The 27,966-nt window shown below is 45.0% G+C and overlaps 2 protein-coding genes across 2 annotated transcripts in view; both read left to right on the forward strand.

Annotated features, from left to right (window-relative positions):
• The first annotated feature begins 412 nt into the window (after positions 1–412).
• On the forward strand, positions 413–9,288 carry FIGLA (folliculogenesis specific bHLH transcription factor). Its single transcript, XM_030549422.1, has 4 exons — positions 413–643; positions 4,915–5,067; positions 7,502–7,738; positions 9,268–9,288. Exons 1-4 carry the CDS (start codon positions 413–415, stop codon positions 9,286–9,288), a joined length of 642 nt encoding a protein of 213 aa, XP_030405282.1.
• A 6,662-nt stretch (positions 9,289–15,950) lies between these two features.
• The window catches only part of ADD2 (adducin 2), a 109,136-nt gene continuing 97,120 nt past the window's right edge, over positions 15,951–27,966 (forward strand). Inside the window, exon 1 of the mRNA XM_030551934.1 lies at positions 15,951–16,296. The gene's annotated coding sequence lies outside the window, so the exon portion shown is untranslated. The remainder of the gene's footprint in view (positions 16,297–27,966) is intronic.

Consider the following 27,966-nt stretch of genomic DNA (forward strand, 5'->3'; position numbering starts at 1 on the left):
ATGGACACCCCGGAAGGACTGCTACTGCCCCTTCTTGTGTTTCTGGGGCCTCCCAGAGCAGCTCACCCCCTGGTGAGAAGTGTACCCCTCCATTGTACCCTCTGGGGGCTTCCACTGTGGCCACCCCCAAAAATACAGCTGGTGAGCTCTGTGTTACCTGGGGGGAGGTATTGAGTGCCCTCTGCTCCCTGAGGCTGTCAGAGCAGCTAGCCACTGTCACCAAAATACCCCACAGGTGAGCAGTGCCCCCCCCCCGACTCCCACATTCCTCCCCAAAGGAACGGCCAGTCCTGTTACCTGGGGCAGTTAATGGAGCAAGGGAAGCTCTCTTCCCCTCCCCCCCCCCACAACTTAGGTGCTCCCTTGCCTTGTTGGACCTGAGTGGCAGCTGATTTGCTTTGAGACCTCACAGATGGCGGAGCACGTTTCCGAGGAAGAGGAGCAGCAGCACCGGGTGCCTCTGTTGGTGACCCCCGTGCCTGAGGTGCTGGGAGATGTCCTGAGCGAGCAGTTTGGCCCCCTCCCTTTCATGGCAGCCATCACCAGGATGAAGAGGCAGCCCTCGGGGCACTACCTCTCCACCGAGAACCTGGAGGAGGTCTTGGAGAGGAGACAGGTGGCTAACGCCAAGGAGAGAGAGAGGGTAAGCGGGGTGCACATGCCGCAGGGCCTCTTGTTTTCCATCAAAAATAAACAGCTGCTTTTTGTTCTTAAAGCTTCAGTGGGGCAAATAAGCTGTTGGCGAGTCAACTGGAGAATTGGGCAGTTGGGGGAAATGAGTCTGAACTTCTCCATATTGTTCCTGTAACATTCCAATGTGATCCAGGGAGCTGGGCTCATGGTGGGAACAAGAGGTCCTGATCCAGGACTACAGAACTTCTCACCTCAGTCTGGGCTTCAAACACCCCAAATCGTGGAGGGATGCTGATACAAAATTTCAGTTTTGGCTCAACTCTTCGCTACAGGGTGCAATTAATTATTAGCTTCTAGCTCTTCTTTGGCTTCTGTGGCGATCTCTAAATTATTATTCAATGCTTCTGTCGGGGTGATGCCGTAAAGTCACAGTCAGCTCTGGCGCCTGTTGTGCTAGGTCAGGGGTGGGAAAACTCGGTATGGAAATTGTATGGGGGGGCATGGATACTCACAAAACTGGGGGTTGGGGTTTGGGAGGGGGTGAGGGCTCCAGCAGGGGTTGTGGGCTCTGAGGTGGGGCCAGAAATGAGGAGTTCAGGGTGCGGGTGTGTGTGAGTGAGGGCTCTGGCTGGGGGTGTCAGGGCTGGCTCTAGGCACTAGCGCTCCAAGTACGTGTTTGAGCCAGCACTCCAGCTCCTTTTTTTTTTGTTGCTTGGGGCGCAAAAAGCTGGGAGCCGGCCCTGAGCGGAGGTGAGCTGCGGCGGTGGGGGGTGTGGGGAGGGCCGCAGGAAGCAACCCTGTGGGGGGAGGGAGGCAGAGGCACCGCTCCCCCCCCAGCTCACCTCCCTTCCCCTCCACTACCACCTGCTCCACGAGCGTGCCACTGCTCCACTTCTCCCCCCTCTCTCCCAGGCTTGCCACGTGAATCAGCTGTTTTGCAGCAAGCCTGGGGAGAAGCGGAGCAGCAGTGGCACACTCGGGGGAGCAGGCACTCCCCGCCGCCCCCGAGTGTGCAGCGGTGGGGGCGGCGGGGAGGGCTGCAAGAAGTAAGCCGGGGGTGGGGGGCGCTGGCCCTGCCCCAACTCCACCCCTTCCGCACCCCATTCCAACCCCTTCTCCAAATCTCAAGCCCTGCCTCCTCTCCCGGGCGCGCCACGGCTCTGGAGGGATAGGAGGGGGAATGTGGCACGCCCAGGGAAGGAGGTGGGGCTGGGGATTTGGAGAAGGGATTGGAATGGGACGGGGAGGGGTTCGAGTTGGGGCAGGACCAGGGGGGCACGGGAAGAATTTTTTACGTGGGGTGGTAAAAAACTTGGAGCTAGCCCAGGGGAGTGTGGGTTCTGGGGTTGGGATGAAGGGTTGGGGGAGCAGAAGGGTGCTCCAGGCTGGGACCAAGGGGTTCAGAGGTGAGGAGGGCATCAGGGCTGGGGCAGGGGGTTGCAGTGCAGCAGGGTGTCCAGCGTGAAGGCTCCAGGCGGCATTTACCTCAAGCAGCTCCCAGAAGCAGCATCATGTCCCCCTCCATTTCCTACGTGGAGGCGCAGCCGGGCGGTCCTGTGCGCTGCCCTGTCCGCAGGTGCCACTCCTGCAGCTCCCATTGGTTGTGGTTCCCTGCTCCCTAGCAGGAGCTCAGGGGCTGGATTAAAATGCCTGAGGGGCAGGATGCAGTCCTGGAGCTATAGTTTGTCCACCCCTGTGCTGGTGCTGCCGGACATGACGACAGTCCTTGCTCTAAAGAACTTAGAAGGTAAGAGTGAGGTTCTTTTCCCTCTCCTTTTGGAATGACTTCCCCCAGCCCCAAACCAATGAAGCTTCCTAACTCTCCCTGTGCGGCCTTCTTCAAATTAATCAGATCAGCTACTGTAGCCATGCTACAGTAGCAGCTCCATGCACAGAGCTACTCCTCAAATGAATGGGAACTCTACACCTGGAGCAGTTACAAAAGACGGCCCATGACATGGGAAAGTTGTCACAGTTCAGCAACAGGTGTGATTTGAATGCTTGTGAAAGTGACTCTTATCTGCAAATGAGGAGTGTACACTTATGAATTCTAGATAACCTATCCAAATAGATTTCAGAGTAGCAGCCGTGTTAGTCTGTATCCGCAAAAAGAACAAGAGTACTTGTGGCACCTTAGAGACTAACAAATTTATTTCAGCATGAGCTTTTGTGAGCTACAGCTCACTTCTTCAGATGCACAGAATGGAACACACAGACAGGAGATATTTATACATACAGAGAACATGAAAAGATGGAAGTATGCATACCAACAGGAAAAGTCTAATCAATTGAGATGAGCTATCGTCAGCAGGGGAGAAAATTTTTTTTGAAGTGATAATTAAGATGACCCATAGAAGGTGTGAGGAGAACTTCATAGGGAAATAGATTCAATTAGTGTAATGACCCAACCATTCCCAGTCTCTGTTAAGGCCTGAGTTAATTGTGTCTAATTTGCATATTAATTTGAGTTCAGCAGTCTCTCTTTGGAGTCTGTTTCTGAAGTTTTTTTTGTTGCAAAACTGCCACCTTCAAGTCTGTCACTGAGTGGTTAGAGAGGTTCAAGTGTTCTCCCACTGGTTTTTGAATGTTATGATTCCTGATGTCAGATTTGTGTTCATTTATTCTTTTGCAAAGAGACTGTCCGGTTTGGCCAATGTACATGGCAGAGGGGCATTGCTGGCACATGATGGCATATATCACGTTGGTAGATGTGCAGGTGAACAAATCCCTGATGGCGTGGTTGATGTGATGGTGTCACTTGAATCGATATGTGGACAGAGCTGGCATCGGGCTTTGTTGCAAGGATAGGTCCCTGGGTTAGTGTTTATGTTGTATGGTGTGCGGCTGCTGGTGAGTATTTGTTTCAGGTTAGGTGGCTGGGTGATCAGCGCTTGTGGAACATATTTGCAAGCTTGCTTGTTGCTGCAAAAGAACCTGTTTTTGGAAGACCTAGGTCACAGTGTACAAGCAACACTAGATATTTGGCTCATCACCTACTCTGTCAAAGTTTGCTCAGGGTAAATAATGTTATGGTTTCAGTGCAAAAGACTCTGATGCAACAAAATGACCAAGTTATGAACAAAAAGTTAAGAAATTCAAAATGCACATCATGGCAACTCTAGATTGGCACCGTACCAAGTATAGACTGAGGCGAGAGAACTGAAAGGATGCGCAATGTCAATGCAAAATGCATTTGGCAGGTGAGTTTCAAATAATGGCATGCTGATGGAAGTGCACCCTACCAGAATGCTGTGATGCATCTGGATGGTTCGAGTGGTCAGTAAACACAGCTGCAACATGTGCAGTAGGCAGTTACTTTCAAACATTCTCACATAACTAACTGCTAACACAACTTGGGCGAATGTGCCTAAGGTCCTTGCCCTCAGCTGGAGTCAGATCCTGTGCATGCTTCTGCACCAGTAGTCCCTTTGGGTTCAGCGGAACTACTCAAAGTTACTTGCTTGTGTAAAGGTGTCTATAGTCTTGTGACCTAAGGCCCAGATTTTTCGAGGTGTTTCTGCACAGTCAGTGTTGCCCCGCTAAACCGATTTAGGAGCCTCAGTCCCCTTTTCAAAAGGGAGTTAGGCCCATAGGCTTAACTCCCATTGGCCATTAATAGGATTTTGGTTCTAAGTATCTAAATCCTTTTGAAAATGAGACTGGGGCTTCTAAATCAGTTTAGCATTGCAAGGCTGAGCGGAGCAACACCTAACTATCTTTAAAAATCTGGACCTGATGAGCTTAAAGCTTTTACATCGGAATTGCAGTAGTCAGGCCAGTGACTCGTCTTGGGCATCTTAGGCATTCTGTTCTATAGACCTTCTTGTTTAATGCTGCAGCACCCCCAGAACCAATGCCCTCAGCTTTGCTATTTGATCACAACTGTGTGGTTACTTTCATTTTTCCCAAGATACGCAGGTGATGGATTATCCCACATACAGTTACTAATTCAGTTGCACTTTACATTGAGGTTCCATTAATAAAGGGTTAATCAATGACTGATGCATGTGGTAGATGGCACATCAATGGAAGGTATTACAGATGGTTACAAGCCACCTATCCATGTGTTAGACTCTACAACCCTCGATTAAGCGGTTATTAAAACTTCATTTAATCTTTTCATAAAGGGCAGCCAATTATTCTTAATGCAGAATGTAACTGATCTATCCGTTTTAAAAATGAGCTGCCTTTAAAAGTTTCTACTTTTCACCACTGGGTGGATGGAGTTCTGCACCTAATGGGCTGAATTTTGTGTAATTTCCTCTTCAATATCTTTGATAGATAAAAAACTTGAACAGTGGCTTCTCAAAGCTGAAGACCATCGTGCCACTGATACCTAAAGACCGGAAGCCTAGTAAGGTTGACACCCTTAAAGCAGCCACTGAATATATACGCCTGCTCCACTTGATTTTGGAAGAAACTGGAGGCTTTGAGGTACACAAGAACCTTCCCCTCTCTGTGTAATAAATCTGTAGTTCTTACAAGGAGTCTTGGTACCAGCATGTATGTGAATGCAACTTAATGACTCTTAATGTAATCACTAACATCCAACCAAAATTTGCGCTTAATTCATGAGTATTGTGCATTCAATATTTAATATAATATGTGTTAAAACAGCATGCCTCCTTTCTACCTGTCCCTTTTACTTCACAGACTTCTAATAGCAAAATAAAGCAGCACTTTAGCAATTGGAAAGCTGCCATTTTTAATGTTAAATGTACTGGTCATCTCTCCCTGCCATAAGTGCTTCCTGTCAGTTACTCATTTACAGGAATAAAAAGTAGCCGGGTTATGAAACAAACCTTTCTTGTGAGCGAAGTAATGACCTTACAGCTATAATCCTTGGGAGCTGCGTGAAAGCTCTTAGATGAACTTTTTTGTTGGAAAATGCAAGTTTTTATTAAATAATTGTTTTGCAAGAGAAGAATTTTGTTTTTTGCCTTCTGGACACTGAAAAATGTGTTTGGTTTTTAACCCTGTCTCTCCCTCCCACCCTGTAAATGGGGATGGGGAGTAGAGTGATCAGAGAGCAAGTGTGAAAAATTGGGATGGGATTGGGGGTAATAGGCATCTATAGAAGTCTAAGCTCCAAATATCAGGACCATCCCTATAAAATCAGAATGTCTGGTCACCCTAGGTGGGACAGGGAGATAGAAAACTGAAAATGAAGAAAAAGTCACTGAAACTATGTACGTGGAGGGGAGGGAAGTCAGCTAAAGTAACTTCTTTTACTTTTTCTTACACTTCCCTTCCACTTTTCAAGTGGAAAAAGTAAAAGGGAGGATGGGTTCCCACACACACACACACTTTCAGTTTACTTTTATCCAGTGGCAAAAAAGAAGAGAAGGAGGTGGAATTCCAGTGCCCAAACTTTTTGATTTTTTTCCCAGCCACTGAAAAGCTAAATTTTTTTTATTTGAAATAAAAACTGAAGTTTTGAAACTTTTTCTATTTTTTCTAGTTTTTTTCCCCCGGGGCTCGGGAAATGGAGGGGATCTCAATCCCCTGCCTCCCTTCTCCTGGCTTTAGTCCTTCAGTCTTTTAGATTTGGAGGTAGCTTCCACATTGGCTACTCTGAAAATACTTTGCTGGAGCTTTCGGGAAGGTAAGTGAGCCCGGTGAGGGTTTGTATGAAGAAGGCTGCAGAATGGAGCAGAAAGCTGCAGAAACACTGAGCCGGTGTGCTAGGGTTGGCCCTCCAGTGTTTTTTATGCACTGCAGCATTTTGTCATGAGCTGCAAGTATCTTTGAGGGAAGTCATAAAACTCTGCATATGTATAAAGGAGTTTAAGCTGGCATAATTTACATGCTAAGGATCTGGAAGAAGGTCTACTTTGAAGCAAGTGGGTAGTCTACTTTCAGTTCCATGTTCTTGCACTCGCCTCTCTCCTGGTAATTGAGCTGCACAGACTCCTCTGTGCCCAATTTAAGGCTGAGCCCAACCCAGAGGTGATATGCACCTGAGGAGTGAGAGTTTTGATGTCCGTATCTGCATAACCTGTATGCTGTAGGGGCTAGAACAGAGGTGGGCAAACTATGGCCCATGGGACAGTCTAGCCTGGCCCTTGAGCTCCAGGACGGGGAGGCTAGCCCCTGGCCCCTCCCCTGCTGTTCCCCCCCCCTCCTGCAGCCTCAGCTCACCATGCTGCCAGCGCTCTGACTGGCATGGCTGCCAGTCCTGCTGATCCGAGCGGCATGGTAAGGGGGCAAGGAGTGGGGGGGAAGTTGGATAAGGGGCAGGGGGCAGTCAGGGGACAAGGGGCAGTTGGATGGGGTGGAGGTTGGGGGGACAGTCAGGGGACGGCGAACAGAGAGGGTGGATGGGGGCGGTCCCAGGGGAGCTGTTAGGGACAGGGGGTCCCAGGAGGGTGCAGTCAGGGGACAAGGAGTGGGGGGGGTTGGATGGGTTGGGGTTGTGAGGGAGGCAGTCAGGGTGGGAAGTGGGAGGGGGGCAGATAGGGGACAGGGGCCTGGCTGTTTGGGGAGGCGCAGCCTTCTCTACCCGGCCCCCCATACTGTTTCGGAACCCCGATGTGGCGCTCGGGCCAAAAAGTTTGCCCACCCCTGAGCTAGAATATGGTATAACTTATCCTCTGGAATCCTTCTAGCATTTCTCAGACTCTGTGAAGACACCTCCAGCCCACATCTCTCATATTTAAGGTTACAGAGATTCTCTCTGTTTTAGTCCTTCCTGGGCTCCTGTATAGCAGCTGCCACCCTCTGGTTCTTAAGAAGGCCAGTTGGTTTGGCTTCTTCATACTGGTTTTGATATGTAATGGCTTACTGCAGTAGTGACCAATGCAATGCCTTGTTTGAGGGATAGTTACCTAAGTTGTCCTGTCTTTACGCTGCCTTCTGTTGCTTCTAGAAATTGGAAGACCCTGTTGATCAGGAGTTAGCCAGCAGCGTTTCCATGCCAGTCTCCTTAGAGGAAGGTTTTGGGGGAAATGCCCTGCCACAGAGCGCCGGCTGTTATATCAGGACTGAAAACGACATGAGCGTAGCTTGGACAAGCAATGTAATGGAGAACCCTGTATATGTTTGGGGCCGGAGCATCCTTCCTTCTTACTTGGGGATCGTACAAATCCAGAAGAATGGAAGACTGGTAAGAGAAAATGTCTGAGTTTAATAGAAGTGGGGAGGGACTTCAAGAGGCCATCTAGTTCATACCCCTATGCTGAGGCAGGATAACACATACACCATCCCTAGATGTAGCATTCTAGCCTTATTTTTTGACCTATAGAGTCCTATATAGCCTGCAATCTTCCTACCTGGGAGATTTCTCTCCTTGTGTGAAAGAAAGCAGGTGTGGCTCTATTGAAATGTCCTTAAGTTGCAATTTTCTCCTTTGCCTGTTGGTCCAGAATAGCTTGAGTCTGTTGACCTCTAGGGCATGTTGCAAGTTCCACCTTTTGTCACAGACATCCAGAGAAGGCTTGGGTTTGGGCAGTTAGAGGGTGGGGGATTTTTGTTGAATTTAATTGCCTCGGCTGGCTGGCTTTATGTTTTTTAGCTTTGGGTTTTTGGAACACTTTTACGAGTTCTTGTAGTTCAAATTTTGCGAGTATGTTTAGATCTCAGGCATCTAACAAGTGAAACCAACATTATGAACTTGTCTGCCTAAATTAGGCACCTAAATAAATGGGTTCATCCCAGAGGTGCAGTGCATATGTGCTTCCCCATGACTTTAACAAACTGGATGCTCAGTAATTCTGAAAATCCAGCTATCCAATGAAGCACCCTTGTTTTAGAGCAGGGGTCGGCAACCTTTTAAGAAGTGCTGTGCCGAGTCTTCATTTATTCACTCTGATTTAAGGTTTCGCATGCCAGTAATACATTTTGACATTTTTAGAAGGTCTCTTTCTATAAGTCTGTAATATTTACTTTACATACAACAATATTTTAATTATATAAGATTTTTACAATGTTTAAGAAGCTTCATTTAAAATTAAATTAAAATGCAGAGCCCCCCGGACCGGTGGCCAGGACCCGGGCAGTGTGAGTGCCACTGAAAATCAGCATGCATGCCACCTTTGGCATGCGTGCCATAGGTTGCCTACCCCTGCTTTAGAGCATAAGAGGATTTAAATATGATACATCCTTGTTTAACATCAGGCTTCTGTGTTGCTCCATCCCAAGACCCTTATTGTGAAGATCACCGTGTGGGAAAAGATCCTTTTTTAAAGTGCGGTAATCGTTAAAATAACACAGGGAGGGCATTGTCCATTGGCCAGGCCACCAAGAAAGCTGCAAAGCTGGTTTCCAATCTTGTAATTTAGAGTTGTACAAAGTAGACAGTAGTTCACACAAACAACTACTTGGCTGCAGGCAACTCTGTTTTATCTATAGTTGTAACAGACAAGAGCATAAGAGGAAGCTTCAGATATTGATTCTGAATACGACTTGCTTCTTTTAGCTGATGCTTTAATATCCTTTTTTATGAAGGAATGTGAAACTAATTGCAAACCCTCTAGTTTTTCTAGTATTTATAGAGCTCAGGTCTGATATAGGCTTGTGCACTTCTTTTTAAGAACTGTCCTGCAGCAGTTGTTTTCAAATTTTTATTTAATACAATTCTCAGAAGCAACTTAATGAATATCCTTGAATAAAGTGTCCGAATTTCTTTTTTTAAAGGTGTATCAAACAAATCACTAAAATGACAAGCTCTCCTGACTAGTCTGAAGTAAGTTGTCTGTACTATCTAATAACCTGGCGCAGGGCATTTTTAGTTTATTTGCTGTCCAATTATAGTGTACAAATCTTAATGCTACAAATCCTTGTGCAGTACTCAGTGGGAAAGCACAGGGTGGCTGATGTCCATAGGAGTGGAGGCTCTGGGCCAGATTCTGGAGCTATTGCTGATTTATGCAGGCTGAGGATTGAGCCCCATGTGTGGCTACAGGAAAGATGAATTTGAAGGTATTTCCTCTTCCCTGTATTAGCATGCCTCCTGCACCTGCCCCTTTGCAATTATTGAGGGTAAAAATCAAGGGATGGCATGAAAGTGGAGAGGTGACAAGGAATGATCCCCATCATAAATAAACCTAGGTAAGCCTTTGAGGCTGTCAAAGTTCTGCAGTTTCTTTTTTTGAGCTCCTTCCTCTGAAGCACCAGGGTTGGCCATGACTGGAGATGGGACACTGGACCAGGAAAGTCAGTGCTCTGATGTGGCACTGAGCATTCTCTCAGGAGGTTGGCTGGCTGATTTTTTGCTCATATACTCAGGGTCTTTGATCTCTATAAGAGGGGTTGGGAACGAATTTCCCCCCAGGTCATACTGGCAGTGATCTTGGGAGGTTTTTGTCTTTCCTCTGCAGCGTGAGGGTCATCAGAACGGCCATACTGGGTCAGATCAAAGGTCCATCTAGCCCAGTATCCTGTCTTCCAACAAAGGCCAATGCCAGGTGCTTCAGAGGGAATGAACAGAACAGGTAATCATCAAGTGATCCATCCCCTGTTGCCCATTCCCAGCTTCTGCCAAACAGAGGCTAGGGACACCACCTCTGCCCCTGTGGCTTCCCAAGAATATCTGGGTATATCTCACTTAATAATTTCAGGGGCATGATGTGCCCCAGTCCCTCCTGTTCTCTGCCTGTGTCATAGAACAGTCTAATCTCCTGTGAGCTGTAATCTTTTGGTCATTGGGTTTAGTGATCTATGATCCACAGGCGGTCAGACTGGATGATCTGGCCTTAAACTCTAACTCTTGACAAGCACTGCCACTAGAAATTTTTTTCATTGCCAGGTAACTTCGCTTGGTAAAACTGCTCCAAGTTATAGTCTCTTAACTGCACTGTCTTTCAGGTGCCAAACACTATGGATACGCTGATGATCTTCTTTTCAAGTGAGATTTAATGAAAACTTAAGTTTCCCTGAATGGGTGGTTTATTTTATTTTATTTTTTTGCTTTACAAAAACTTTATTTTAAAAAATAATCAATAAACTACCAGAAGCTGCATATTCTCTCCAGCTTATGTTTTTTTTTTCCCCACTCTTGAAGCCTGATCTTAGTCTTATTTCGCAAAAGAAACTTTTGCCTAATGGCTAGCAGGTGCACAGATGTGCACAGAAATAAGTAGAGCTGGTCGAAAAAAAATTTTTTTTTATTTTACAAAGGTTTTTGCTGGAAAATGCAGATTTATTGAGATGAGGAACAAAAACGAATTTTGAAATATCCATTTGTCATGAAATAGATTTTTTTTTTTCCTAGCCAACCCTAGAAATAACAAAAGGGGTGAATGAAAACAGCTCTCATTATTTTGGTGCAAATCTGTGTGTAGGCAAACATTAACATAGGAAACAAATGGACTTGTGTTATAAAAACTTCCTCCTTTTATATACAAGTAGTTTCTGTCCTCTGAATTCCTCAATGAACTTTTCATCTTTAAACTGAGATGCAATTACAAACCAGCATTTAAGCCTAGATTTTCAGAACTGGCTCCTGATTTTTGGGTGCTGTAGTTTTGGGGATCCCGTCTCTTAAAACACCCTGGCCTGTCTTCTCAGAAGAGATGAGCTGCTGAGCAGCTTCAAGGCTTACTGATTTCAGATAAAATACATTGCTCAGAGCTCCTAAAAATCATCCTTCAAGCATCCCAAATTGGGGAAATGATTCTTCCTAGAGCCAGGGGCATGGGGTAGGGATGTGTGTATGATGGTACATACTGCCTATCTGAAGAGGTAACAAAGGGCATAACTCTCTTGTAAGGGAGACAGCAAGAATAAATAGCTATTTGACTGCTGGCGTGTTCTGGTACAGAAAGCAGAGGACAAGAGGGACCTGTGCGACTTTGTTCTAACCCTGTCTGACATTACCTTTCTGCAGCTTTGGACAAATGAGTTAATCAATTGTATCTCCATTGGTACATCTGTAAAATGCAGATAATTCCTCTATTATGGGGTGTAAGGCTTAATTAGTATCTTACATCTTCAAAGTTTTTTTATTTTTATTTTTTTACAAGTATTAAGGATTAGTAGTATGTAAAGTGAGTAAACAGTCTGAATATTACTTGTACTCCAGGGCCATCCTGAGGCCTGATAGGACAGAGACCCCGCGGTGCTAGGTACTGTACCTAATCTCACAATCCCTGCCCCCGAAGAGAAACATGCTCAGCATTGGCCTAGCTCCACTTGCACGGAAGTCAACGGGAACTCTACCTTTGACGTCCAAGTGAGCAGAGTGAGGCCAAAGCTGAGCGCTTTTGAAAATCTCCCCCCCACTACAATGTAGTGGTTAGAACAGGGGCTCAGCAGCTTCGGGCTCCGAAAATCTAAGGCTGTGTCTACGCTGTGAGCTAGGGCTGTGACTCCCCTGCTCACATTCAGCTAGTGCAAGTGTAAATATTGTAGCCGCAGCAGAAGCATAGCGTAGCCGTGCTGAGAACAAACCTGCCTGAATGCGATGTCTCTGCTGCCAGTACCCATGGCTACGCTGCTATTTATACTTGTGCTAGTCATGGACACAAGCAGGAGAATTACACCGCTAGCTTGTAATATAGACTTGGTCCACAGGGATCCAGTGACAGAATTCGGCTAGGGCAAGAAACCATAACTTCTGTAAAGCTGAGAATATGCCCCCACCCCCAATCATGGGAGCACTAGAAAAGGGCCAAGTACCTTTCATCGCCAAGCGTTTTATCAATAGGAGCTGTTTTGTAATGATCTATCAAAGAGAACTTGCATTGCTCTGAGATCATGAGCTTTGTATAGATGGACTTGAGCCTTCTTCACCAGCCCCCAGCAAGCTGATGGAGTGTTTTAATCACACCAGCAACTTCTGGGCTGGAGCTTGTCAGCTGTTTAACGGCGCACAGGAACACTACGCAACTGTTTAGGAAGTGTGTGAAGAAACAGTCGTGGTTGACTAGAATGGGGAGAGGAAGGATGATCCTGGCAAGATGGAGCAGCTGCTACAGGACTCAATTAATAAAGAATTAAAGGGGGGGAATATAATTAATGTCAATTAACATGGGTTTATGGGAAATCTTTTTCTGATGATGTTACAAGTTCAGTTGATAAAGGTAATACGGTTGATGTAGTATTTAGGTTTCTGTAAGACATTGACTTGATACTGCAAAATATTGTAGAAAGAGCATAGCCAGCACATTGAGGGAAGTGATTATTCCACTCTATTCGGCACTGGTGAGGCCACACCTGGAGAATTGTTTCCAGTTTGGTCCCCCCACTACAGAAGGGATGTGGACAAATTGAAGAGTCCAGCAGAGGGCAACAAAAATTATTAGGAGGCTGGGGCACTTGACTTAAGAGGAGAGGCTGAGGGAACTGGGCTTACTTAGTCTGCAGAAGAGAAGAATGAGGGGGGATTTGATAGCAGCCTTCAGCTACCTGAAGGGGGGTTCCAAAGAGGATGGAGCTCGGCTGTTCTCAGGGGTGGCAGACAGAACAAGAAGCCATGGTCTCAAATTGCAGTGGGGGAGGTCTAGGCTGGATATTAGGAAATACTGTTTCACTAGGAGGGTGGTGAAGCACTGGAATGGGTTACCTAGGGAGGTGGTGGAATCTCCTTCCTTAGAGGTTTTTAAAGCCCGGCTTGACAGAGCCCTGGCTGGGATGATTTAGTTGGAGATTGGTCCTGCTTTGAGCAGGGGGTTGGACTGGATGACCTCTTGAGGTCCCTTCCAACCCTGATATTCTATTATTCTATTTTTTTATTTAAAAAAATCTAGAATGATATAAAATGAACATGGCATGTGTTAAACCTTGGCAGAGAGGTCTCACTGTAATTGTTAATGGTGAATCATCACTGGAGCAGGTGTGTTTCTAGTGGTTTCCCACAGGGATTGATTCTTGACCCTATGCTATTTAACACTTTTATTAATGACCTGGAAGAAAATATAATCACTGATCAAGTTTGCAGATAACACACAGATTGGGGGAGTGGTAAATAATGAAGAGGACAGGTCACGGATACTGAGCAATTTGGATTGTCTGGTAAGCTGGCTGCAAACAATGTGTTTTTAATATGGGTAAATGTATACATCTCGGAAACAAAGATATAGGCCATACTACATGGAGGACTTTATCTTGGGAAGCAGTCGCTCTGACAAAGATCTAGGGATCATGGTAGATAATCAGCAGAACATGAGCCCCAGTGCAATTCTGTGGCCAAAAAGGCTAATGCAATTTTTGGATGCATAAAAGGAATCACAAGTCAGGTTAGGTTGTTTTACCTCTATTTTACACTGGTGTAACCACAGCTGGAATACTGTGTCCTGCTCCGATGCCCATAGTTCAAAAACAATGTTGTTAAATGGAAGAGGGTCGATAGCGTCACAAGAATAATTAAAGGAGTAGCAAACGTGCTTAATAGTGAGAGACACGTAGAGCTTCGTTTATTGAGTTTAACAAAGAGAAAGTTAAGGGGCGACTTGATCACAGTTTAGAAGTAGCCAGCGTTTGAAAATGGGCTCTTCATCTAGCAGACGGCCCTAAAGTGATCCAATAGCTGGAAGTTGAAGCTAGGCAAATTCAAAGTGGAAACCAGATATAAATTTTTAACAGGAATCATTTTGGGCAGGCTCTATGTGCTGGCCTGAGTCATACAGGAGGTCAAACTAGATGATCACAACGGTCCCTTCTGGCCCTGGAATCTATTTTTGGGGCACTAGCCTATGACTTGGGAGATGTGGGTTGAATTACCTGCTCTGCCACAGACTTTGTGTGTGACCTCGGGCAAGTCACTTAGCCTCTGTGTGCCTCTGTCCTCTATCTGTAAAATGGGGATAACAGCACTGCCCTACCTTACAGTGGTGTTGAAGAAAAATACATTGAAGATGGAGCAGAGCTCAGATACTATGGTAATGGAGGAAAATATGAGTACCTTAAATAGAAAGGAGAAGCACCATCTACACAATTGAGCTCTGCTGACCTGAGTCTCTCTCCCCTCTTTAATATCGACAAAATGTCCATTAATTCTAGAGAGAGCGTGGCTGGCCTGACCCATGGTAGCTCAGTTCCCCTTTGGAAATAGAAGTGACTAGTCTAAAACCCTGATCACCTCTTCCCTGGGAGGTACATAGAACACCAGAGGTAAAATGCACCACAGGGCTTCATCTCCAACCAGAATTAACAGCCATTTTTACTGTACTAGACACAAAGCCCAAATCCTAGCTTTAGCTGCTGGATCTGAACTTGCTCATCGCCCAGGGTGGCTTGTGTGGAGGGTTATGGCATAACTTAACTTCCCGTCTATCTTCAGCGTTTATACTGCTACATGTCCCTGTAGTATCTTACCCTGATGGTGATCTAGATATGTCCTTCCAAGCCATAACTCATGCCCTCAGGTGCACATGGTTATGCATCTTCTGCAACAGGCCATCCAGCAAGGAGCTGCTTCACTCAGCAGCAGCACTACATGGTCTTGTAGCAGAGGTCACAACGTTCTCTGCTACCTGAATGGCCAATACGTTGCTGCTCCCAGCCAGCATGCAACTTGTGTTAGGCACTTCTCCTGTGCTTTACGTAGTGACATCATCTCAGCAACAGTGCAGCCAACTTGTGAGTGTTGCTTCAGGGAAAAGATCTTATTGCCATGATTATTTCCCAACGGCACTTCTCTAGAGATGGTGCAGGCTCTGAGGTCTTCTGAGTACATGTTCTCTTCTTGATCATAGAATATCAGGGTTGGAAGGGACCTTAGGAGATCATCTAGTCCAATCCCCAGACAGATTTTTACCCCAGTTTCCTAAATGGCCCCCTCAAGGATTGAACTCACAACGCTGGTTTTAGCAGGCCAATGCTCAAACCACTGAGCTATCCCCGCCACCTAAATCTTGGGCAGGATTTGAGGCTTTGATGTTGAAAAACAATAGCCGAGTTTAAAAAAAAAAAAAGAAAGTGGGGGAGGTGCATGTAAATAAGAGAGGGCAGTGCTAATTTGAAATCTTGTGGTGTAGCAATTTCCCTCTGCTAGAGCAGAATTGTTCCATAAGCTGATATTCCTACTGCTCTTACATCATGTCCCTTGGGAGACTATTCCACAATCTAACTCAGAGATAGGATTCTGGTTTTTTTTTCGACACACACACAAAAAAAACAAAACAGTAGACAAAACTCTTGGCTCTCGAAAGGTTTCGTTAATCTATGGCAGAGGGATTAATTGGATAGATGGATTTATATAAAAACATGGTAATAAAAATGCCTCATTGCATCATGTTTTCCACACTGCAGTAAGACAGAGCCTGTAAAGAGGACTGCAGTCCCTAGTCAATGCCCTGCTGTTGTGGACATATGCCACTAGAGGGTGCCCAGAATGCGTAGGGAGTTGGCCTTTTGTCATCAAAGGTATTGTCAAATAGATGCTTTCCCCTCCAACATCATGTGAGCCCTGGATTTAATTTTGATGCTAACGTAAGGAGGGTGGGAGGAAGTGAAGCCTCACTTCTGCATTCTCCCTCGCCTCCAGGTCTGTGTGGGAGCCCTAATTTTCTTCCAACTCTATGTCTGGGTGATATTGGCTGGAAAGTGGACTAGCAGGCAAGCGTGGTAAGGAAGCTGCTGCAGCTGACCTGTCAAATCAGAGAGACTGCAGGATGGATGGAACGAGCTCATCTGCTTAGCTGTTTTGATTGGGAAGGCACAGGAGAAGAGATTAGTCGCTGCAGACATTGGGTCTGGGAAACAGATGCTAGAAGATGCTTAGAGGTAAGCAATTTTGGACTAATGCAACTCCTCGCTCCTTCATCTGTTCTGTTTGTGTATCTACTATATATTTGCATAATTCAAGCCAAAGTTCCCTGCTCCTCGCTAAACCCACGCAGGTCTCTGAATGCCAATGTGGGTGGGAGACTTTGGACATAGTGATGTTGACGGTGTTTGAATTTAATTCCTGCAGGTATAACATGGTGCATTGTCTGCTGCCTTAGGTGGAGTCTCTCAAGGGCTAATAAGTGAATTCTTCAGGGCAAGTAAGATGAGAGTCTGCCTTGCTTGAAATGGATAATAATCTACAAGAGATTTTCCCCCGCCCATCTGACTGTGCTCCAAATGTCTGCAAAAGAAGATCTTGTTGCATATTTTAATGGGAATACAGGAGAGATTCCCCCCCTACCACCACCAATTGCTTTTATTTAGGGACAAAAAAAATTTTTTCATCTGGTGAGCCTGCTGTATGGCTTCCACATCATTTGATCTCAGGGAATCCCTCTTGTTTCCTAGGCAGCAATTCATGCTCTGACACTTGGCTGCAGAAGGGCTGGTCTCGGTGTTGTGGAGTGGCTGAAATGTTAAACCATTTGATGTTGAGACTAATACGAATGACTCACTGTACTGTTTATTTTGCATGTGCGGGTCTCTAGCCTTTTCCAGGGCAGTTAAGAGAGCGACTTTAAAATCACTGGTTTTATTATCCCGCCTGCATAATTTTTTTTTTTTTTTGAATATCTGGGTTTGCCTGTCCCACTGAATGCAAATCACTTTCTTTTGTCCTCCCCTTCTAAAAGCTTGATACATTTATCTCTGTGACACAGGGTCGCTACACATCTGCTTGCTTCTCTTCCCCACCCCCACTTCTTTACAGTTCTCCAAAGTACCATCAGATCAGCTGTTTCCCCACTGATCTAAACCGAAGATGTATAATGTGCCTGAATTTGGCACTTCATAGCATCCAAGTCTGTGGACAACCCTTTCCTAGAGGGGTCAGCACTCTGAGACATTACAAGTATGGTCGGAATTTTAAATGAAGCTATGTCTGCCCATTGATATCAGTACTTAATTATAGGTTTTTGTAAGTACTCAGCTATATGAAGTCACTTAGTGGAATATTTTAGGGTTCTCTGAAAATCTGTAAACTGGGGATATCTCTGCTGCTGCTGCTGCCTCGCCCATGCAGCTTGATTTTTCTATTAATTCATGGAAAACCATATCACAAAGTAGAATTGGAATCTCTGGTGCTCCCAGGTGCTGAATGTGGGGACTTTGAGGATGGAAACCAAAGTTTCTATGCACTGAAATACTGTATGTCTTACAGGTCTGGGTTACAAAGCCTATGTCTGCACAGTTAGCACCCACAACTCACCCTGATACGGCTTTGCAGGGTGTGTCAAAGGTGCAGGCTTGTGTGTAGTTTCAGGGGCTTTTACTACCATATCTTCTATTCTGAGGAAGTTTAGGGAACACTGATATAATGTCAGAATCTTCCTGTGTGCAGGCCTGCTGAGAGAAATTTATGTCCCTGGTACGTCATGTTTGCTACGTTTCACTTGCTGTAGATATTTGGGGAGGGGGAGGCGGCTGAGCCCAGTACAATTGTCCCCCCCCTTTTCCCCACTCTCATCAGCCTTGTCTACATGTCCTGTTCCACTGAATGGCACAAATTAGAGGTCCTAATTTTCCTAGCATAGTCAGTGCCACAGAGACAGGGTGTGTCGACAAGACTGCATGGGAAAGGAATGTGTTCTGTCAAGGTAGGGGACATGACCATGATAATAGTCTAAAGATGCATGTGCAACCTTTGGGAAATATTTATTTTCAGCAGAGCCTGAAGGACTTCGACAATGGAAGTTCAATCCCCTTGAAAGTAATGGGATCGTGGCACCAAGATCTCAAATACTTCTGGACATTTTGCCCTTCATCTTTCTGTATCAGAATCTTGTAGTCCAGATTAAAAAGAGAGTGGCGATTAAATTTAACCCTCTTCTATTCCAGTGCCCCTTAATTCATAATTTATGACAAATCTCACTCTCGCTGTGTCAATTCTTTGATCAGGCATGTAGATGTTACCTATTCACTTCTCAGTTTAGAAATAACTCATTTGCGCCTATCAAAAGGCCTGTTTCACAGCAACATAAATTCTCTTACGCCTTCTGAGTTAACAACAGGCAGGTGTGGCAGGGGATGAAAAATTTTGTAAATTAGTGTCAAATGAGGTTTTGGCGTCAAAATGCTCCAGAGAGTAAATTCAGCCAGACACAGGTATTTCTCTCTAACACATGACATGTGGGAACAGGTTGTTTGTGATAACCTGTCAGATGTGAACCGAGTGGCTGGAGTTTGGTCTGGATCTCCATCATCAGACCCATATTAATACATGAACCACCTCTTAGGAAGTAACCTGGCCAGTAGGGTTTTTACCGCAAAACAAGGGAGATGACTAATCAAAGTGTCAGGGCATTTGGGGCTTTCTCCTGAATTCTAATCACATACAATTGAAGTCAGGGAAGTAGTTGCATCTCCAGAGCTACAAAAACATAACTCCTCAGGTTATCCGGAGGCAGGGGCGGATTCAGGCCCCAGCACGCCAAGCATGTGCTTGGGGCGGCAAGCTGTGGGGGCGCTCTGCCAGCCCCACAAGGGCAGCAGGCAGGCTGCCTCTGGCGGTTTGCCTGCGGGAGGTCCGCTGAAGCCGCGGGACCAGCAGACCCTCTGCATGCAAACCACCGGAGGCAGGCAGCCTGCCTGCCATGCTTGGGGCGGCAAAATCCTTAGAGCCGCCCCTGTCCGGAGGGCCAGAGGTGAACATAGGTGTATGACCTTTAGAACAACTGAGAGGAAAAGGGTGGGGGATGTGTAGCCACTGATCTGCTGCTGCATCTTGGATATTCACTGTAGCTGGCAATCGAGAGTTGTGGTTTACATCTAGGTGATCAATATGCAGAACAAGAGGTCACTGATTCCGGGTTTGTTACTCAGCTCCCTTGTTTCTCTGAATCTCAGACTCCAAACAGATGGTAGCTGATTTTGTTTATAAAAGCCTATTCCCCACACCTCCTCCCCTGCTGATAAATATGGGGTGAGAAGCTAATATACAGTAAGCCCAGACTCCACACTCATGCAGCTTTTTATGGTAACTATTCTACAATTCTATTACACTAGTTCCTAGAGACCCCATTGTGTCTGGACAGCGCCTACCACTGGGGCTTCATGACTGGGCCCCTGAGTGCTCAATAATACAGTAATTAATGTTGTGCTAGTTGCTGGGTAAACACAGTCCTTGCCTCAAAGTGTACGGTCTTTACAGCTGAGACAGGCAGATGAAACAAATTGCAGGCATCAGTTAAACCTTGAGTCTCTGCTGATACTTAACAAGTGCAAGGGACCGCACACACGCTGCCTAGCCAGGAGATGACGGCACCAATCTAGTATTAAATACTTCTTTGGAACACCTTATATTTGCTTATTTGCTATGACAGTTTATACTTTTTATAATCTGTAGAACCAAGCTCCATGAGTAATTATGCAACTGACTACAGCTGCACAAATAGTGTTTCCAGAGGCGGCAAACCTACCAGCCGTGTGGGGTCAGGAGGGTGACTTCAAAAAGATTTATTGTGGGTTGCTCTAAAACCCAATTAAGCATAAAGTAACACATTTCAGGCATCTATTTATCCTCTGAATAAACTGAAGGTGCAATTTACCTTGGCCTGGCTGGTTCCCTTTAGCCCTTTTATGTGACTGCTTGGTCACTGCATTTGCACACATACATGGATGGTGGGTGATAGCCAGTGACTAAGTTGGCTTCGCATGGAATGGTAGACTATCAGGGTTGGAAAGGACCTCAGGAGGTCACCTAGTCCAACCCCCTGTTCAGAGCAGGACCAATCCCCAACTAAATCAATACTCCCAGGAATCTGAGCTCTTGAAACTCAAAACATGAATGAGTCTCTCAGGATACTCTTGTTCTTCTAGGTTTTACTGCAGATGTATGGTCAGGGCCAGATTTAAGAGGAATTCACTTCTTTGAGGCTACTGCTTAGCCACAGTGCTTCATAACTGGAGTCCTTCATCTACCAACAGGAGTAGAGGAGATAAACCTGGCTTTACCCTAGAGTTTTTGCTTGAAGTGCCACCAATCACAGGCCCAGACCAGTATGAGTTTGTAACTTGCTCCAGTCGCTAAGCTTGGGATTAATTTTCCAACCTTTAATGTATTGTGGTGTTGCAACTATGGTATGTTTCCCAGGCAAAAAAGATGTGAACAGGCTTTGCGGAGATCTACTCTATTGAAGAGTTGCCATCTTGGATTTTTGTGTCAATATGGCACCCACACCTCCCAACCTGCCAAGGCCCAAACGTAGCATGCAATGTGTGAGAGACTCAGAATGAGCGTTGCCCTGACTATTGATGCAGCAGAGTCAAAAGGTTGCATGGCATTCCTTCCTGTGGTATAAATGACTTATAAACGAATCATGAAAGATTCTTTATTTCTGAGGTAAATTTTCAGCAGTAACAGCGAGGAGATACCAGATGTATGTGGAACTTTGGGACTAAAGTGATGTCCCTCAAAACGAGGGACACTTGAGCAACAGGATTGGAGGAATGTCAAGCTGGTGAGTATCCTTGAGTGAGCGGAGGTGGCATCTTTCCTTCTCTTAAACCTTGTGCATCATGATGCTTCCTCTTCAACTGCTGTTCAGAATTCCTTCTACCTATGTAACCTCACAGCCGTTTGTTTTGTTTCAATCACATTTATCTTAAATCAGGTTTTCCTTTACCTTGTTCTTGGAATTTAACAATGAGCACTAAAATCTGTATGAGATATACTTTGCTGAATGAAGTTTGATGCAGTACACTGGGATATCTCAAAAGGCCAAACAGTCCTGCTTAGATAGTGTTTATATTGGTAGAGAATGGAGCAGGGGCTCCCAAATCAAAAGGGCCCTGATCTTGACAGGGGATTCTGGTTACTACACTACTTTTTCTCTATGTGCAGGAGAGAGGATTCTCCATTTTTCTCAGTGGGTGCTGGGCTCTTATGGAAAATTTGGTCACTTTCATTTAGGTTCTTAAAAGAATGCTGGGTTCTTTTTAAAATTTGGCCCTAATTGTGGGGTGCTGGGCACTTCTGGAAAATCTGGCTGGCCAAGAATACGTGTCCAAATCTTGCACTCCAGCTTACACATCAGTTCTTCCCCCAGTATATCAATTGAATTTGTAGCCTTTGTGATTGGTCTCCAAAAAGAGCTGTAAGATTTGTTTGGGTGCAGTAGACTAAATAATCTGAATGTAGAGTGTATATTTTAGGGAAGTGTGCTCACCCAATCAGTTTTTTTTCTTTTAGATGGTCAAATTTGACTGCAGTGAGATCCTTAATACATATGTGATGACTTTTTAAACACCTGATTAATTCTGACAACTATCTGAGTAATAAATAAAATGGACTAGAGTAGCTGGCACCGTACACAAGACATGTCTTAGCTCCCCTGCCTATAGTGTCTTCCCCACTCTTGACATGCTCTGGTGATGAGTGGTAAGATTGGTCATTAAAAGCAATCTAGGGAATAGAGCCTAGTTGCTTTTGTGGATTCTCATCAGGCTATGGGTCTCATCCCGAAAGACCTCCACAGGCTTCCCATCTACTGCAGGATTACTCTCGTGTTTTCCAAGACCCTGCATAGCTTTACTTCATTTCACTTGGTTTACAAATGCAGCTCAAAGCCTGTCATGTATCTGATGCTTCAGCTCTGGAATCAGGACACCAGCCTCCCATAGTGATTCATTGCCTTTCACATCCCCTGCTCCAGTTATCACCCTCCATTCGGTTAATGCTGTGCATGATGAGGCAGTTGTATTAATGCAACATTTTTCCTTTCATTGTCAGACCACTTCCGTCGTGGTCCAGTGGGTATGCACTGGACTAGGACTTGGGTCCTATTCCTGGACCTGACACTTGCCCACTGGGTGACTATGAACAGGCTGCTTTGATGTGTCTTTCCCTAGCTGTAAAATGCAAAGCCTCCAATGTAAAATGCCTTGATCTGTGAGTGACAAGTGTGAGATGAACTTAGTCTAAAGATATGCTCTGGAGTATAGGGATTGCTAGACCTTAGAGAGAAAGCTGGTAGCAACACTTTTATATGAAGGTTTCCTAGTATTTTCCATGTAACAAGCAGAGTTGATTGAAACTTTTCATCAACATTTTGATTGAAAAATGGGGGTGTGGAAGAGAGAAAACACACACTTTTCCATAATAAATGCTTAGGCAATGATCATGCAAACACTTAATCACGTGCTTGCATGCAAGTAGCCTCATAGAAATCACCGTTTTAATTGGGTGTCTTAATGGGAAGTGAACTCTAGAAAATCTGGCTCCAACTGTAGATGCTGAACCAATGAGTCAATGCTGCCTTCAGTTCTGTGCGTGTGTGTGTGTATGAGAGAGCTGGGGCTTTTCATCTTTTTCTATGTGCTGTGACCACCTTTCCCACCCCAGAATCCTCCTTTAATCTAGCCAGGACCAACTTCCCATTCAGTAATATGGGAAGGGCAGAGTGGTCATAACCCAATGATTCTTGCTGGCGTCACAATCCCCATGCTCTACATGTTGACAGGATCATGACACAGTGCTGATTGTGGATCCCATTCTTTTCATAAAACATCCCGTCCCTTCTGCACATACTCACTAAGTACTCCTACTTCTATATGGGCAGCCTTAACCTGCTCTCTACTGCTCGAGCAGTCTTAATATTTCCCATTCTCTTCTCTCTCTTCCGGCCCCACCCCCACTTTGGCAATCTGATCTCATTGTTCTTGGGTAGAGACGGATGCAAAATAATTACAGTCTTTCATCTTCGGGGATGCTGCTGTCTTTAAGAGGGTTAACTTTTCCCTCCTACTGCTTGCTCTAGCCTTGAAAGGAACATGTATTTTTAGTTACTAGAATAAGCACTTTCTCCTTTTGGGGTGTGTTCTTGCATGGTTTATTCAGTCTTTAATCTGTCCAATCCTCCCACTTACAGCTTCTAGAGTCTGTTGTTTTTATCCTCAGTGCTGTCACGTAACTCATTTGCCTTCCCCATCCTTGTTCCAATTTGTGTCTCTGTAATTAATTTTAGCTGTCACTTCCTCTGCCTTCCACCCCTGTTCCCTCATCCCACGCAGATCCCTGAGCCTCATTCTCCCACTCTATTCTGCATGCCACCCCTTCTGTGAAACACCTCCCACTCCTTCAAATGCCTCCTTTAAAATTCACATGGTCCTCTGTCAATCATCTTCACTCGCTGCTGTGTTCCCAAGAGGACGGTTGCATGTGCGTTTAGTGACCTGTATGTGCAAGTGGCTAGATGCATTTCCCCACTCACCAGATTTGTGTGCAGTCACAGCATTGTGCACACAATTTAGATGCATAACAGCATGCCTAAATTGCCTACAGATGGTGCCGTCTGTATATTTTCATGGGCTTTTAGCTAATGTAGGCATACAATTGTGTAGCTAGACTGTGTGTATGTAATTAAGGTTCTTGAACATTCAGACATAAATAAGAAAATCTATCAGTGGCTTCAGAATTTTTAGTCATCAATGGCTTGTTGAAATCCATAAAAAATGTTTTCTAGTCTTCATGTCGCATTCCCTTACGGGCACAATCATTTACCTCTTAATTCTGCAATGTGCATACTAGACTGCTTAAACACGTTTTACTAACCATTCCTATCTAACCCCTCAATTGTTGTACCCTGAATAAATTATTTCTTTACTTGGAAATTCTATCTTTCTGATTGCAACACATCCCCCTAAAACTATAGGCTCTGTGTTCTGATACCCTAGTTGGCTAAATGAGGAAGATAGTCTTCGTTTCCATGGTTATTTTGTATTCAACTGAAATCCTTTAGCTGTTCTCTGAACAGAGCATATGTTGAGTAAAGTAGGAATTGTCCATTCTCCTGTGGATCTTACATTTAAATCTAATGGATACATTTTAAGAAGATATGATTCATGAAAGGCAAAGTACGAAAGTACTGTTTCTTGGAATATTACCAAGATGGTCCGTGACTGCCCTCTTTTTGGCAAACCTTAACCCCTGACCCCAATTACATAATTGTCGAGTGTCAAATGCGAGGCCCCATCCTAGAAACCGTTACTTGTGTGATTAGTTCTTGATAACAGTTCTGTTTATAAACACATGGGGGTTGCTCTTATGAGTCTGGAAATGGGTGGACCTGTGATGTGAGCTCTTTAGAGCAGAGGCATTGGGTAAGTCCTGTCTTCAAGAGAGGCTGAAGTGCTTAGCCTGAATCCCACTGATTTTCATTAAAACTAAAGTCCCTGAGTGCTAAATCACTTTGAAAATGGGACTCAAGTGCTTTTGAAAAATGTATTACTTGTCCTTTGTTTGCAAATCGCCATGTACATTTAGACACCATATAAATAATAATGTGTTTACTGTTTGTGTCAAACTATGACAACTCCTATTTCTGAAGTGGTCTGACCCCCTCTGCTCTCCATGTCCTCCAGTTTCTCCAAACCTCGACTCCAGACTCCAACTTAGCAGCTGAGGCCCATGTGTATTTGAAACAGCAACTTATTTCCTTCTTGAATACTTTCCTCATCGCTCTTTTTTTTGCTTTGGGGGGTGAGGGGAAGGAGGAGGAGGTGAGCAGGCAACACACCCCTGTGGGCAATGGAGGAAGAGAGATTCATGAAGGAAATGATTTAGGTTTTAAGCATCCCAGGTGCCCATATGAAAGATTGGGAAGAATTTTTTTTTTAAGTGATGGAAAAATGCCTTGAAGACTGTAAAGCCTTTGCTGATCAGTCTCATTTTTCTCTGCAAATGAGCAGGAGCCAGATCAATCTTGGAAAGTTTCCTAGAAAGACACTTCACCCGGCAAGATGAAAGAGTGGGTTGACTGGGAAGAACACGCTATGGTGTAGATGGTAGGACACTTTCTGCCTTTTGGTTTACATCCCTCTAACCCTATTGAAACCAGCAAGTTAATAGTATGGTTTCCACTTTATCGCTAGGTTATAATTCCCCACGGGTCCAGAAAGACACATGGGTTCTGATCCACCATTCCTTATGCACTTAAAGAAGTCAAAATTTTTGGTATGCAAGGAATTTCATAGCATTATCCCCTATTCCAGTGCTAGATCCTACAGGACCTATCCACTTCTTGGACAAATCTATATTTGACTTTTTCAGCTGTGTTTTAACACACAGTAACTAACATGGTTGTATATTCTAGCATTGCCACTTTACAGATGTTTGTTCCTGAGTATGTAGCTACAGTTAAACACAAATAAGGACTAATATTTGTGTCGTATGTACACTAGAATCAGTTCATTACCATATGTTAATTACTGATTAACGTGTTAACATGACTGAAAAGTCAAGTGTAGACATACTCTTTCAGGGCAAATGAGGGGTTCTTGCCAGCTCTAATGGTCTTCCTTGAAGCCCACTGAGCAGGTGTTGTTTCAGATTCTTGGGCCCCTTATTGGAGCTATGTGTTATGCCGCTGCCAAATCTTGACACAGAGTCCTTTGCAACCTGGATACATTCGGCAAAGCCACTTCCATTGTGTGTGTCAACACAAACAAAACCTCCTGAGACTTCAATGCTGTGGAGCAGACGCTTGGGCTAGATGAATAATTGATGCCTCTGCCTGCAGCCAGAAAGCACTCTGGGAAATGGCACCAGAAGTGCATCTTTAATCAGTGATGCATTTGAATTAACCTCAAAGGTGGAAACAGAATGCCTGCTGGTCTGGGAAATTCCTGTGTGAATTCAGTGCTCTTGACAAGTGCTAAATAGACAGCTCTGGAGATGAATGTGTTTCAGATACAGTGTAAGTTTCCTTCACACTTCCATGGTCACTGTGTCTCACCTCGACCAAGAAGCATCACCTCTAGGGCCAGAGGGGACACATTCAGTTGTTGGTGCCTCTGCTGAGGCTGTGAAACAATGCTGCCAATGCAGTGTTGAGCTTTATGATGTGGACACATAAGCACTGGGCTCTGAATGGATGTTGCTACTTAAATAATAATGTTCCACTGTTTGTTTTTATTAGAGTGTTCTGCACTCTTGGTATTTTGCAAAGCAAACCAATGTTGGAGTGAATACAGTAGCCCTTTATCAGTGTTCTTTCAGGCTACCTGTCTTTCTGATTATCTGGCTTTCCTTCTCTGCAACTTAGTGCTCCTTGTTTACTAGTTGTAAGACTAAGTTTTGGGTGACACATTAAAAAAACCAAACAAGCTTCCACTGAAGCAACAGCTCGATGGAACGTGGAGAGGAGACTTAAACACTCTCTGGCTGGGATGATTTAGTTGGAAATTGGCCCTGCTTTGAGCAGGGGGTTGGACTAGATGACCTCCTGAGGTCCCTTCCAACCCTGATATTCTATGATTCTAAGGAGGTTAGAGAGACAAAACATTCTATTTCACTTACCGTGAGGTTTTCTTCCCTCCTTTTGTTGCTCTGTGGCTGATGTACAAACACACTGCCCCTCCCTCAGGGCAGATCGTATAGTCACAAACTAGCCCATGACAATGGATTTCCAAAGACCACATACTCCCCTTTCCTCACAGATGGCTCTGAAAATGGATTTTCTAAAACTGATGCCAAAGAGAAAGGGACTTATTTTCCTAGAAACTGTCTGCTCTGGATTATCTTCTCCCTGATGCAGGAGTAATTCCACTGAAGGGAGTGGATTTCCACCAGTATGAAGAGAATCAGGCCCTATGCCTCTGGCGTCTAAATCAGAGCACTCAGTGCATCTGCCTGGTACAGAGCCATGTTGCAAATTCCACTGCTGTACATTATTAATACACTTACAAAACAAAGCTGTGTGAGGGAGCATCTCTGAAAGATTAATCAGGCATTGAACAGCATGCAGGCGCCTCCACTCTGGGCTGCGATACTGCCAGCTCTCACATGCTGGGTGTGGCCTGCATGAGGAGCAGAGTCCGTCATGTAAGCCCAGCAGGCTGCAGACAGTGATGGCTTATTTGACAGAGCTCTTGCCTCGGACTAAGTTCTTCGTTAATGGGGTCGGATGGCGAAGAACGTTTGGAGGGGTCCCTGTGTCATAAATTAGCTGAAAGATTGTACATGGCTTTAAGATCCCACTGCAATCTTAGCGGAAGTTGAACTGCTTGCCTGGCAGCCTAGACTAATTCCAATAGGGGTTATTTTGCTCTCTGGGGACGTTACTTGCAGCCTTCCATTGGATCCAGTATTCTCCATCTCCTGTCTTTCCATGGTGTTGGCCTGTATTGCTGAAAAGCCTCTGTGTTACAGCCTCATGTGAGGTGGATGTCAGTGATGAGTAAAATCATTCCACTGTGTTTACTATCCGTCTATATGAATATTGCTGCCCTCTACAGGTCAATAGGTGGGCATTGTTTACACACTGAACTCGCAATAATGTGAGGTTGAAGCAGAAAAAAATAGTGGGAGAGTAAAAGGCCATCTTGGTTTTATCTGACACCTCTTTAAACCCTCTTGCTGGTGGATTTTCCTACCATATTCCCTTTCTCCCTCTCGACACACACATTTGTATTCATTGCTTACAGTAGCAGATGCCTATTTACTGCTGTGCTGTTTAAATGGCTGTTTATGCCACCTCTGAATCTGGCTTTTAAACACAGTTGCTAGCA

The sequence above is a fragment of the Gopherus evgoodei genome, chromosome 2 (assembly GCF_007399415.2).
Source record: "Gopherus evgoodei ecotype Sinaloan lineage chromosome 2, rGopEvg1_v1.p, whole genome shotgun sequence".
Classification (NCBI taxonomy): domain Eukaryota; kingdom Metazoa; phylum Chordata; order Testudines; family Testudinidae; genus Gopherus; species Gopherus evgoodei.

What these genes read in the sequence shown, in the direction of transcription:
- FIGLA (XM_030549422.1), top strand. Translation starts at nt 413, where the DNA reads ATGGCGGAGCACGTTTCCGAGGAAGAGGAGCAGCAGCACCGGGTGCCT. An exon ending in ACGCCAAGGAGAGAGAGAGG is followed by an intron (nt 644 to 4,914) that starts GTAAGCGGGGTG and finishes TATCTTTGATAG; the next exon opens with ATAAAAAACTTGAACAGTGG. An exon ending in AAGAAACTGGAGGCTTTGAG is followed by an intron (nt 5,068 to 7,501) that starts GTACACAAGAAC and finishes TGTTGCTTCTAG; the next exon opens with AAATTGGAAGACCCTGTTGA.